General features: G+C 46.6%; 1 protein-coding gene across 1 annotated transcript in view; it reads left to right on the top strand.

The window, feature by feature from the left end:
- The window catches only part of LOC110392401 (sucrase-isomaltase, intestinal-like), a 52556-nt gene continuing 39283 nt past the window's right edge, over nucleotides 51–13323 (top strand). Inside the window, exons 1-6 of the mRNA XM_021384638.1 lie at nucleotides 51–156; nucleotides 3268–3493; nucleotides 4536–4638; nucleotides 4712–4857; nucleotides 12121–12289; nucleotides 12930–13026. Coding sequence (XP_021240313.1) covers nucleotides 111–156; nucleotides 3268–3493; nucleotides 4536–4638; nucleotides 4712–4857; nucleotides 12121–12289; nucleotides 12930–13026 — 787 coding nt within the window. The 5' untranslated portion in view covers nucleotides 51–110. The remainder of the gene's footprint in view (nucleotides 157–3267; nucleotides 3494–4535; nucleotides 4639–4711; nucleotides 4858–12120; nucleotides 12290–12929; nucleotides 13027–13323) is intronic.

Genomic DNA, 13323 nt, shown 5'->3' on the forward strand with positions numbered 1-13323 from the left:
AAATATTGATAATGTCTCATTAATAACCTGAACAAGGTAATTGAGGTACGTGTTGTGCCTCTGCCTGGTATAAGAGGCTGCAGGCTGTGGCCAGGAGTCAGCACTCAGCCATGGAGAGGGTCAGGGGGCTCTGGCTCTTGGCCGCCCTGCTGGCAGGTGGGTGCCTGGGACCTCTGTTTTGTCATGGGACTTAAAAGCAAGATCTAAACTTGGTAACAATAGAAAAGCTGTTGGGGTGGGAGCTCTTCTTTTTACATGAAAAGAAGAGGATGGGCGGAGACTGAACTCCGCCTGAGGTGACTCTATGGAAAGGCAACAGTACTGGCTTGTTTTATAAATATACCCCAGTTCAATGGTGTGTTCAGCTCTTGGGCACCAGAGCAGATGGACTGAAGTCATTCACTGCTGAAAGGTAATGTTACCTCGGATAATTTGCTTCCTGGGATATTTTTACCCACGTATACTGGCAGTGAATTCGGTCTAGAGCCTAATAAAGGGAGAAAAGAGCTGATTCTCACTGTGTTGAGAGATAAAGGTAGAGGGAAACAGCAAACGTGAAGGTGAGCCTAAAATGCAAGGACTTGTGAATTAGAAGGAATGTGGTGATGTTTTAACTCTTTGCTTACGCCTTATTGCAGCACTCTCTAATGATTTCACAGAATTGAAGTCAGGGTTTTTAAAAACAAACAGGAATGCTTTTTTATTTCTGTCTTTCAAGCTCCCTCACTATAGCTTCTGTTCCCATGGAAATTATCAGGGAAAAGGAGCACGTAGCCTCAGCTATTGATGAGTTTGACTGCTTCTTTGCATTTCATTTCAACACATGCTTACAAACAAGGGGTGAAAGTGCAGGGAAAAATGATGCAAAGGCTTTAAAATAAAAACAAGAGAAAAAAAAAAAACAGTAGAGAAAGGAATGTGCACATTTCCCCCTTACCGTTATGCCATGTGGATAGCAGGAATTTGGGGAACATGGGGTGAAGGAGGCTGCAGCCTGGTTCTGCTGCTTAGACCTGAGCGCGTTGCCAAATTTTCCTGGAAAGCTTCAGCTTCACACTGAAGGGGCTTTCTTGGCTCCTACAAAAGCAATATTTTTTCCATTAAACTTTCTTCTCCGTTCACAACATCCTTAAGAAGTGTTTTGAAGGCATTTCATGATAGAAATAAGTTGATAAGAGTCTCCTGTGAGATGTTAATAACCTGCTCTGGTGTGTTCAGTCGTGTTGTAAGTAATGAAAAGAGGGATGCTGCATTTTAGCCCTACTGGGGAAAAAATAGCGAAATGTGATGGTTTTACTCTGCTCCATCCACCCAGATGTTAACTGGTACATGTGGGGCATGGCACTGCCAGGCCGCTGCTCATGGGAGCCGTGCGTCAGGCTGCAGAGCTGGTGTCAGACTGCCCCTCTGCTGCCATCTGTCACACAGTGACAAAATGTAATAGCATATTGGTGGGAAGGTTCAGCCTCTATTGCCATACCACAAACATCCGCCTCTCACATTGCGGGCAAAGATGTCTCATTGAAATCCTCCATGCAGAAAAAATGGCACCCACTGACACTCATTGATACTTGCTTAATGTTTATGGAGACCAACCAGCGGAGTGAGTGCAGTGAGGCAGTGCGTGGTGTGTTTCAGCAGTGGCCACAGTGGGTCAGCTCCGCTAGTGCAGATTTTCATGAGCATGGCTTGCAGACTCTTGTTCATTGCTGGCGATGGTGAGTGCTAATGGTGCTGACTGTGTTGAAAAGTAGTGTTTTGTAGCTGAGGATTTGCTCTATCAATAGTGTTGTTGTGCCTTTTGTATCTGTTCTAGTCTCCATGCAAATAAATAGGATGCATTACTTTCAGAGCGGCCTACAAAAACTCTGACATTGCCAAATGATGAAATTGCCTAGTGAACCCACAGTTTTATGCTGTAATTTTTTAACTATTTGTAATTGTTGCTTGTGCACATTTTCTTGTGAACTTCTTTATATGGGAGAACTCCAGACTGTGTCAGCAATCACATTTTCAGCTTCCAGGTATGCACCAGTCCCTGTAAAAAATGTCTAAAGCGAAGGTGTCTGTCATTTTATGGAAAAGGGTAATTATTTTTCAGGTAGCTTTAATCTCTGAGTTTTCATAGAATCATTAAGATTGGAAAAGATCATTAAAATCACCTAATCCAACTCCCACTAGCCATGTCCCTCAGTGCCACATCTCCGTGTTTCATGAACACCTCCAGGGATGGTGACTCCACCACCTCCCGGGGCAGCCTGTGCCAGTGCCTAACCACTCTTGCTGAGAAGAAATTGTTCCTCATACGCCACCTGAGTCTCCTTTGGTAATGACTGAGATGGCAGGAGTTAACTGTCAGCCCGCACCGTGTCACAGGGTTGCCCTCGGTGGATCCCTCTGTGTGGGAGCTGGGCGCTGGAACTGCAGTGGGGCAGGGGGACAGAACCTCACAAGGGTTTTCACTGGGGTGGTTCTGCAAATGGCCGACTCGTGCCTCCTCATGTGCTGCCAGTGTTTTCCCTTTGCCATAAGGGAAGCGATTTAACCATATTGCTACATGAAGCCAAGCTATAGTAATACAGTAATAATAATACTATAATATTACTATAGTAATAGTAATATAGACTACTCCTAATACATGTGTTCAGTATTTGTATAATATGTAAATGAAGTCTAATACAAACATATATGTAACTGAAATTTTTGTATTTACATATATTATAGAATTTCAGAGTGGTTTGTGTTGAAAGAATCCCTAAGGATCACCAGCCCTGGTTTGGGCAGGAGCACCTTCCCCATAATTGAATATCCCCTATTGTGCAGACACTTGGAGATTTTACGTGTATATAACGTGTACATATATAACCTCTGCGTACACTGTGAGAGACAATAAGCACACAGAGCATTCAGCACATTAATATCTAGATTAAATAATAGTCCCCGTAGAAACCCATTGTCTGACAGAAGCCTCACCAGCAGTTTCAGTGGCTCCCCAGTTAGCTTTCCATGAACACTGCAGGTTGGTCATGCTTTACCTGAACACCTGACCACGTTGTGCTGCAATGGAAAAGAAATGTGTTGCTGTTGTTTTAGTCATCAGTAGGCACGCTGCTCTGAGGACATCTCAGCCATAGGAGTTGCAGCGCTGGCCCCAAAGTGAGGCAAAAACACCTCAGCAAAGGCAGAACAACTGCAGAAGATCTCGTGGCTTGTTCTGCGGCTCTGTGTGTGTCGTTCCATGCTCCCTGACTGCTTTTCCCCTCTCAGCTTTAGGCCACAGCCATGGCTCCAGCACGGAGCAGTGCACGGTGCCAGCAGCGAGGCGGGTGAACTGCCACCCCCAGCCCGGTGCGACCCAGCAGAGCTGCGAGGCACGCGGCTGCACCTGGTGTGCCACCGACGTCCCCAACGCTCCCTGGTGCTTCTTCTCTGAGGACAGTGCCTATGGCTACTCACTGGCTAGGAGCATAGAGAAGACGGCGAAAGGCTGGAGGTAAGCTGGCAGCGAGCTGTTGTGTCTGAGCCAGGTGGGGGTGAGGATGGAGGGTGAGTTTCTGTAAGCCACGTGCAGTTGGGGTCCTCACATCACCAGTGTGTGGAAACCACGTATTTCATAGAATCATAGCATCGCAGAATCATAAAGGTTGGAAAAGACCTCTAAGATCATCTAGTCCAACCATCAGCCCACCCCCACCATGCCCACTGACCATGTCCCTCAGTGCCACATCCACACGGTTCTTCACCTCCAGGGACAGTGACTCCACCACCTCCCTGGGCAGCCTGTGCCAGTGCCTCACCACTTTCTGAGAAGAAATTGTTCCTAATTTCCAACCTGAACTCCCCCTGGTGCAACTCAAGGCCATTCATTCTTGTCTGTTAATGGCAAGAAGAGCCAAACCAACAACATAAGACTTTGTCATCTGATTTTTAGCCTTAAATCTCAGAAAATAAAGGCTACTGCATGCTGCTGAATTCCTCCATAGGGGCAAAAAGCCAGTAATCAGAGATAGGGGAAAGTGTCAGTGCCACAGCTGGGATAAGGGGACACTTTTGAACTAAAATAAAGGAATAGTTAGGTTAGATTTTAGGAGGAAGTTCTTTACTCAGAGGGTGGTGAGGCCCTGGCACAGCTGCCCCGAGAAGCTGTGGGTGCCCCATCCCTGGAGGTGCTCAAGGCTGGGTTGGATGGGGCCCTGGGCAGCCTGAGTTGGTGGGGGGCAGCCAGCCTATGGCAGGGGTTGGAATAAGTGGGCTCTAAGGTCCATTCCAGCCCAAACCATTCCATGATTCTGTGATTCCATGATCCCATGACAGCTGAGCACTGTGCTGGGAGATTGGGCTTCTGCTGCAGTCAGCAGCCCGCCACCACTACCTCCATGAGGAGGTGGATCTTAGCAAATGGGAGATTAACCTCAGGTTTTCTTTCTGTACACATCAATGATTGATGTATTATTTTTAAGAACTGATGTAGAAATGCTGAGTTGTTTTCCTGCACCAAGCAGTGGCAGTGGGACTGAGGCTGGTTTCTGTCACAGGGTGACTCTGGACAAGCGCAGCACGGTGTCACTGTTCGGCAATGACATCTCTCCCATCGTCATGGATGTGGAGTTCCAGACGAAGGACAGGCTCAGGTTTAAGGTGAGTATTTTGGGAAGGATGCCGTTACAAGGCTGACCCCATGCCAGCTAACAGCTGGCCTTGCCCTGTCCAGGTGTACGACTCCAGCCGGGAGCGCTTCGAGGTGCCCCTCAGCATCGATGCCCCGGGAGTGGCCGCCGAAGATGCCAACTACGATGTGGAGTTCTCGTCTGACTCCTCGCACTTCCGAGTGAAGAGGAAGAGCACCGGCACTGTGCTGTGAGTACGGGGTGCTGCCAGCGCCGGGCTCCGGTGACAGGGCGAGTGCTGGCTGCTTCCTGGCTTTGTTGTGTGACACTGCCTCAAGCACAAACCAGCATAAATCCAGATGTACGCCCTGAAAATCCTCATTATTAGTAAGGTATCTGCCTGTCTAATGGGTGATTATCTGCAGGCACACAGGAACGATTATCTATTAAGCCAAATAAGCTTTAAGACTGCTAGTTTCTGGGTGTGTGGCTTGAGGCATCGCCATTCTGAGGTTGTGGAAGCACTGAAGCTCTGTCTTCTGAAATGTGGAGTGCTGTAATGCACCAGAAGGCGAGCACCAGCTTGTGTGCCACTCTACCAGCTGTAGGTCTGTGAAACTGAAGCCCGGGTCCTCAGGGGCCCTCAGGCTCCTGCTCGCACTTGTTCCAGTGGAAGCAGGGGATGGTGCAAGTGGGTCTGGCCTGTCACTCTGAGAGAGCAGCAGTGCTACAGCCCAGCGTGGATCATGCCTGCATCACTCAGGTGGGCAGAGCAGAGGCACAGGGCATTGTAATGTGGGCATCGTTCATGGCAGGTCCTTGCAAGAGAGAAGCAAATTGTGCTTTGCCTGCAGAAGGCTGTCGGTATGGCTGTATTCGCATTGCAGTTCAGATTAGCAGCACATTTTGAGGTGAAGCTCCTGATTACACCCGCCCCTTGTGCCATTGGTCCTTGGCACCAGCTCTGCCAGTGCTGGAGAAGATGAAACCTTTGCAAAGTGCACTCCTAGAAGGTCCTTGAGATCCAAGTGGAACTCCAAATGTGAACAAAGAAGGTCAGACTGATTTGGGGGGGGGTTTCTTGTTTGTTTGTTTGTTTCCAGAAGCTCTTTGTTAAACAGATTCAAAAGATAAACATTACCTGTGCATTAAATGTAAGGATGGCTTAACATGTGTGATGCGACACAGCCTCTAGAATGGCTTGTGACTGCAGATGGAACCACTGCATTGGGTTTTAATTAGCTGTCTGTCCTTTAAACTGTAGCTTCATGCCATCTCTTTTTGGGCATCACAGCCAATTCTGTAAAGTTTTCCTTTTGCAGACTATTGTAAAGGAATGTATTATGCATTACCTGATAACAAAAATAATTTAATTCCTCGTTAGACTTAACAGCTTTGTGAAAGCGGTGGGCTTAAGCTAAAGACCCAATTTTCTTCTCTTTGTAATGAGAGATTTTGGCAGAGGCTCGTTAATTGGAATGGTGAAGGGAGAGGTGCACAACAGCTAGGGCTGGCAGCAAGCTCAGTCCTTGCGGTGACCCCAGGACCCAGGGCAAGCCTCTGAGCAATGCTGCTAAGAAAAGATCCTCGTCAACAGAGAGATGGAGCATTTTGCTTAGAGAAAGGGAAATCCTGTGCTTCTGAGGCTATTGTTTCACTCAAATGGCATTGACGGTAGTTATAGGCTGAAGGGTCACACCCCAGCAGGGGTGTTGAGTTGCTTGGCTGTGTGCAGAGAAGAGCAGTGAGGCTGGTGAAGGGACTAGACCACATGGGTTATGAGCAGTGATAGAAGGGCTTGGGCCTTAGTGGAGGAAAGGAAGCTGAAGGGAAACGTCATCGCTCTCTACAGCTACCCAACAGGAGGTTGCAGTGAGGAGGGTATTGGTCTCTTTTCTCAGGTGACAAGCAATAGGATGCCAGGCAGTGATCACAAGTCACTCCAAAAAAGGTTTAGAATTTCTTCGTGGAGAGGGTGGTCAACTGTTGGAACGGGCTGCCCAGGGCAATGGCAGAGTTCCCATCTGGAGGTATTTAAGAGATGTGCGGGCATGGCATTGAGGGATGTGGTTCAGAGATGGGCCTCATTAGGTCAGGTTGATGATTGGATTTGATGATCTTGAAGGTATTTTTCCATCCTAGATGATTCTGTAATTCTAAGCTGCAGACACAGGAGCTGTAGGATGGCAGGACAGCTGGTGCCTGACATAAAAGCCCATCCCAGCTCTGCCACTTGTGCTCCCACTGACTCCTCCTTTGAGGAGCGATTTATCACCACATCCACAGCATTACAGTGGAGAGCAGTGGAGACCTGGAGTCTGCAGACATCCCTGAATGTGATTTACAGGCATTCCTCCCAGCTGCACATGAGGAGCCCCTGCGATAGCCGAGCCACATGAGTGCTGGCTTGAGGAGGGCAGGATAAACCCAGCACTTTGTAATCATGACAAGAGGAGAGAGGAATGAATTACGTCAGGGAAGAGCCATTAGCAGCTGATTGCAAACCTCATGTGGAGTCTGGATCAGGAATAAAAAGCCAAGTACAGCCATATTTTCAGGTAATCAAGGACAGGCTCTGCTTTTCCTGCACAGAGTGAGGATCAGGTGGGGTCGTGCAGGGAAATGATCCAGGTGCCACTGGTGGCTCTGGGGCAAACAGCTGCTGGTGGGCAGCTCTCGTGCTGCCTTCGTTTCTCTTCCTTGGCTTTCCTCCTTCTTGCTTTGCTTCTTCTCATGCACTGCTTTCGTTTCTCTGCCCCATTTTTTTTTACCCTCTCCTGCACTCCTGCTGTGTCATTAGAGGTGAGGGCAGGTCCTCTCTGTGCCAAGAGCAATCAGAAGCTGTTGGAGGGAGAGGTACCACCTCTGCCTGCCAGGTTGGATGAGACCCAGTCTCATGCAGATGTCAGGTGTTCTCCATCTTGCTGAGAATGCGACCCAAAACTGCAACAAAATGGAGGGCTACAAGTCCTAGATCTGAGCAATGAGGCACAGGGACTGAGGCCAGGTCTTCTGCCCTGGAGGTGAAGCTCCCAAACTTGTGGGAAAGGTAACGTCTCCTTCCTTCTGTTACCCTAGGAAAACACCTGTCTTGGCAGAGTGGCCCAAACTGGCCAATCAGCAGCCAAAAAATTAAGTCAGCTTATGATGAATAAACCCTTACTCATGCTATCCTAGCTGATCTTGCAGCTCTGCTGGGAAACCGGGCTGTTATTGGCCAGGACCCTTTGCAAATAAAAAGCCAGGAGAGAAAATGCTGGGCTGTAATAAAGCAGGTGAGGGAACAGACGGGAGCCCCTGTGTTATTTAGTGGCACGCTCTCCCAGGCTGAACGCTCTTCTCCTTCCTGCTCCTGCCACGAACAACAGCAGTCACTTGGAGAGGTGGTATGAGGCATGAGTATGAGTATGAAGGCTCAAAGAAAGCTCTGATTTCCTTAAGAACAGAGACTAAAAGGCCAGAAAATGTTTGCTTTAAAGCAGTGAAAAATAACAAAGACATTCTAATTTTGCAGTGTGTGATTCCTCTGTGGGACTCGTTGCCCCAGGGCTGTGCTGACACGGGAGAGTTAGCAGGATACGCGTTGATGCATAATAGAAAAATCATCAGTACAAAAAAAATATTTCTGTCTCCGTGTCTCACAACATAACATAAGCTAATTCTATGAAAACAGCCAGACACTTCCTCCGTAAGCAGATTATTGTAGGGCTGGCTCTGAGTGACATCTTACGCCTCTGCGATACCCAGCACAGGCCAGTGCTGGAAGCAGGCTGCAGGAGGATGGAGTATTGATTTGATTCTGCACTTTAATGTCTGCTCTTCAAGTGAGTTTTCCTTCATGATGTCATACGAATAACGGAGAGCAGAGCATTTTTCCTAAGCCACATAAATGCTCCCTTCTCTCTATTAAGAGTTAGAAATATTTGGTTGCACTTGGGAAGACATGGTGCAAATAACACAAATCTAAACAAGGTTTTCCTTCATTTCCAAAAAGGCTACTGCAGAGTTCAGCTGCTTTTTTATTGATTGTGGTAGTAAGCATGGATGCCACTTACCGTGAAGATGTTTTTACATAGGCAAGGCTATTAGAATGATTTATAATGCTATTGTCTTAAGCTGCAGTTTTGCTGAAAGCAACAGGAGCAAATTGTACGTGTCATGGGTAGCTTGAGTTTGATCCTGCTTTGCAAGAGCCATTATTTTACTCTTCTAATCATTAAGATTTATGCTATGTAGGCGAGAAATATTGCAGGCATATCACTTATTCAAGTGTGTTTTGGAACAAAAATGAAGCATTATATATCCAACCACTTACAGAAGATGCCCTGATACCATGATGATGAATTCAGTAGAAGAAGTAAAGCAGAGCTATGTCAGTAACAGTAAATATACCCTGCAACTTGTTTTTTAAAATGTCACATTTGTGGAAGATCTGTTGCTGGCACTGACTTTCTCCTCCTATTCATTAAATCATCTTAAAAGTAAGATAAACATAAAAAATATATCTTCTTGGCATACCTTCTGCAGGCCAGCGAGTCTCCCCAAGACATGCAGGGTGGCTGCATGTCCTGCTCCCATCACAAGCAGTGTGGCTGCTGTGAAACAGTGGAAACACCTTTCAGAAATCTGAGTGTAATGGAAAATTGGGGAGGCCTGGGCTCTGCGCTGCTGCTGCCCAGCAGTGTTAGTGGGGAGAAACGGGCTGGGTACATCTGGGCATCTCCTGGACGCAGGGCCCATGATCCTCAGTCACAAAGATGCTTTCCTGGCTTTATAGCAATAGTATGCCTAAGCTCAGCTGGGGGCTTGGACCCACTTTTCTGATAGACATGTGAATTTTCCACCTATATTTCCATGCACATATTCACAGTCTTTCACATGGCTCTGACTTCCAAAGGGTCTGGAGGCCAAGGAAAGCAGATGCTAGAGAAGATGCTCAGAGCTTCTCTCTGAGTCAGAGCAGGAGAGAGGTGTTTGCACCTTAAAGCAACGAGCTCATTTCTCCTTGGGTTCATTGCAAAAAAAGGAAAAAATCTGGCCTGGCCTAAAATAATTTTGTGTATCACTTTGTGCATGTTGTAATGAAGTACTGTGTATTTATTCCAAGTCTCGTGGTTCTGGAGTTTTTGTAGGACCTCCCTGCATGTGCCAGCAGATGCCCAGCTCCAAGAAATGCGGCACAGCCAAGCCCTTCAGCCAGGCAAAGCATCACTTCAGGCCTGAGGATTCCAATTCTGAAAACCACTGCCTCTTAGTCATCCCTCTCCAGTGTTGTGAAAATGTTGGTTTCCAGCTCCAGTACAGGCAGGGTAGGGTGTTCTACCTGTGCCCTGCCAACCTCCTCAAGCATAGTGCTGTTGTCCAGCACTGCTACTGTTTGCAAGGCTGCTGGAGGAGAATTGTGCAGATTCCTGCACACATGGTGTCATTTTATGCTCCCTCCTGTTTCATTCTTTCTGTCTGCATTAAACCAGCAGGAGGGAAGGTGGGAGAAACCTAATGTTTCCTTTTAGTATCTCCAGGTGCTTAAGGAATGTCAGACAGTGGTTTTTCATTTAAACAATTGCCAGCAGAATGCCAGCAAACATTACAAGGAAATAAGTAAATAGCCAACCACAATGCACTGAGGGCAGAGGCTGTGCCGGGGAAAACATGATCACGCTCCTCTTCTAAATGGAGGAGGCATACTGGTGCCTAGAAAAAATGAGAGAGCCGTAACCTGTGTTTTTTATGTGACTGTTAATGCTGTATTTAGTGTGTAATGCTCGGTTGGGCAGAGGTCGATAGGAGGACCGCGATGATGGAGAACCATGGCTGAAGTGGGGCTGCAGGACAGGACCCAGTTCTGGGATCCTGTGCAGATGCTGAGCTCATGGCAGTGCCATTGGGGAACGCATGGCATATGTCAAGATTTCTCCATGCCACTGCAGACTTGTTGGGGCAGAGGGTTTGTTCACAGGGCTGTGGTTGGCAGCACCTGGTACCTTCCTGCCCAGGAGGGGCTGGCCAAGGGGAAGGAGCACTTCTAATGCTATGGTGGCACTGTGCTTGGCATGGGAAATGTCAGTGCCATAACATGGGTGCCAGAGATGTCCAAAACCTCGTGTCCTCTGAACAGACATCATGGAGAGCGCTCAGTGAGTCAGGACAGATATTTGAGCTCCTCCCAGAGCATTTCTACTCTGGCATCCTTTGCTACATGGCGCACTCTTCCAGACAGCCACGCAGTGCTGGAGCACGGCAGCCTCTCACAGGAAGACCTGTTTTCCAGGGGCTGGGCCTGCTTCTCAGGAATATTTTGGCTGCATTAGCCTTCCTATGAGAGAGCAGCCTTATTGAGCACTGTATGTGGATAGAGGAGGTGCTGGAAGGGAGGGAGAGTTGTTGCCGGCAAGCAACTAAATCAAGAGTAGTTAAATACAAATCATTATTTTTCTTCCTTGTCAGAAAGGCCATATAGATGTTTTACAGAAAGCACACACCGTTCAGCACAGGTGTGTGACTTAGGGCTCACCTAGGACCATAGTGATGGATGGTGCTTTTGGCAAGCAGAGGCAGAAGGTTCTCAAGTCGGTCAGTGTGTGGCAGGTTGGGCAGCATGCCCCCCCCCACAGTGTGGTGTGTCCTCCGCTTCTCCGATTTACTGGTTAATTTGATCAAACATTTAATTTTGTCAAAATCATTGACAAAAGATCGTTATTAGGAGAGTTACACCACTTGTACGCTCTGTCGCTTTGGCTCATTTATTTTAATTAGCTATAACACATTCATGGTTAAACAAGGCTCGAGAGGGTGCTATCTAAATGTGGTACTCATGGCATACACAGCACCATTAATGAAACACTTCTCCACAGCTTGACTGTGCTCTCCCCCATCTAGACTTCTGCTCATTGTAGCACTGGAGATAGGAAACAGAATGTAACACGTAATTAAAATGTGAGCCTGTGCCCACAGACTGGTCAATAGAAATAAAGGCACTAGGCTGGCAAGAGGAGCAAGGGAAGATCCATCACAACATAAACATCTCATTCGAGCAGAGTCTGGAGGACGCTGTCACTCTGCTGCACTCTGCATAAAGTCAGGGTAACAAAAGCATCTGGGTCCTGATCCAGCAAAGAGTTAAAAAGTTAAAATGGAAAACAACCAAGTGTCTGTTGTTCTCACTGAGCATTCTGAAGCCCACTGTGTAATAACAATTTTTTAGCCTGCCCCATTGGTTGTCATAGAAATAGCGCAAGCAACCACTTATTTTGGTAATAGGATTATAGATAGTGTCTTCTCTTATTTCAGTTGTTCTTTTCAAAATTATACTGAGGCATTTTATTGTATAAGTAGACAAGATATCTGCAGCCACTGCAAGATGCATTTGATGTGTGTTAAGTACATTAGAAGCATACACAGAGTTCAACATTTTTCATATTGTTACTCTCCAAAATACAGAAATATTGTAAATAACTGGATGTGTGCTTAAGATGATGAGCAAACTAACCGTGTTTCCCTCCATTTGTCCCAGGTGGGACAGTCCCCTGGTTGATCTGTTTTTCTCCAACCAGTATCTTCAGATTACCACAGCTGTGCCATCCACCTCAGTGTATGGGTTTGGCGAGCAGGAGCACGTGTCCTTCAAACACAGCATGGACTTCGTTACCTACGGCATGTTCAGCAGGGACCAGGCACCCACGGTAATTCACTTTGGGTAGCACTTTGTCCTGGGCTTGTGTCACAACAAGGCAGCGGTGAGGCACAGCTCTGCTCCTTTCCCACCTCTCTCTGTGTGATAACACCACGGATGGGAGCTGATGGCAAAGACTGAATGCCATGTGTATTGCAGGTGTCAAAAGTTTTAATTAAATGACAAAATCATAAGTCTTTTTGAGGAGAATTTGATGATTCTCATTCGAGTCTTTCTCATGGTGTGGTACTTAGCAGAAAAAGAGTGCTTTATGTATCAAAATCTTGGGTCAGGAAAGCATTTAATCTTGCTCTCTGATCGATCCCCGTTCACCCAAACACGTTGGGCTTCAGCAGGATTTATTAAAAGTTTGGCAAAACTGAGGTCAATGGATGATGAATAATTTCACTAGAAGAGCATGCTTTACCCTTGGCTTTTCAGGGGGTTTAGCAGAATACAGAAGGTTTTGTTAAGAGAGGCTAATAAAGAGCACTGTGTCAAGGCAGAAAAACAGCTCCTGTTTTTCAAAACAAGTTTCTAACTACGAATGAATTAATTAATTTCCTTGTCTTTGAATATGTACCTAGCTGACCAAAACTATGAAAAAATGGCAAAATAAAGCTATACCTAACATGCTGCTTATGTTTCAGCCGCTTGCCAATCTCTATGGCGTTCACCCTTTCTATATGTGTGTAGAGGATGACTCCAATGCCCACGGCGTTCTCCTTCTGAACTCCAATGCACAAGGTAGGAAGATATACAGATTCCCTATAGTGACTGCATATAGAAAGGCAGTAAATTAGTAAACACCAAAAAGAGCCGTTTCAGTGATTGCTTTTTCAGTGTGGTACAATATGAGTGACTGGCGCATAACTGAGATTCCAGTAATTGCTACAAAGTTTTCAAAGAGATTCCATTAGAATGACTGTTAAACAAGATAAGGCATATTCCAGGGAAAATATATGGTTAATTTTTAAAAAAACACATGCATATTCAGAGAAGGGAGAAGGTGGAATAGATTTCCTCTGGGACTGGCATAACTGA

Source organism: Numida meleagris, chromosome 1 (assembly GCF_002078875.1).
Source record: "Numida meleagris isolate 19003 breed g44 Domestic line chromosome 1, NumMel1.0, whole genome shotgun sequence".
Taxonomy (NCBI): Eukaryota; Metazoa; Chordata; class Aves; order Galliformes; family Numididae; genus Numida; species Numida meleagris.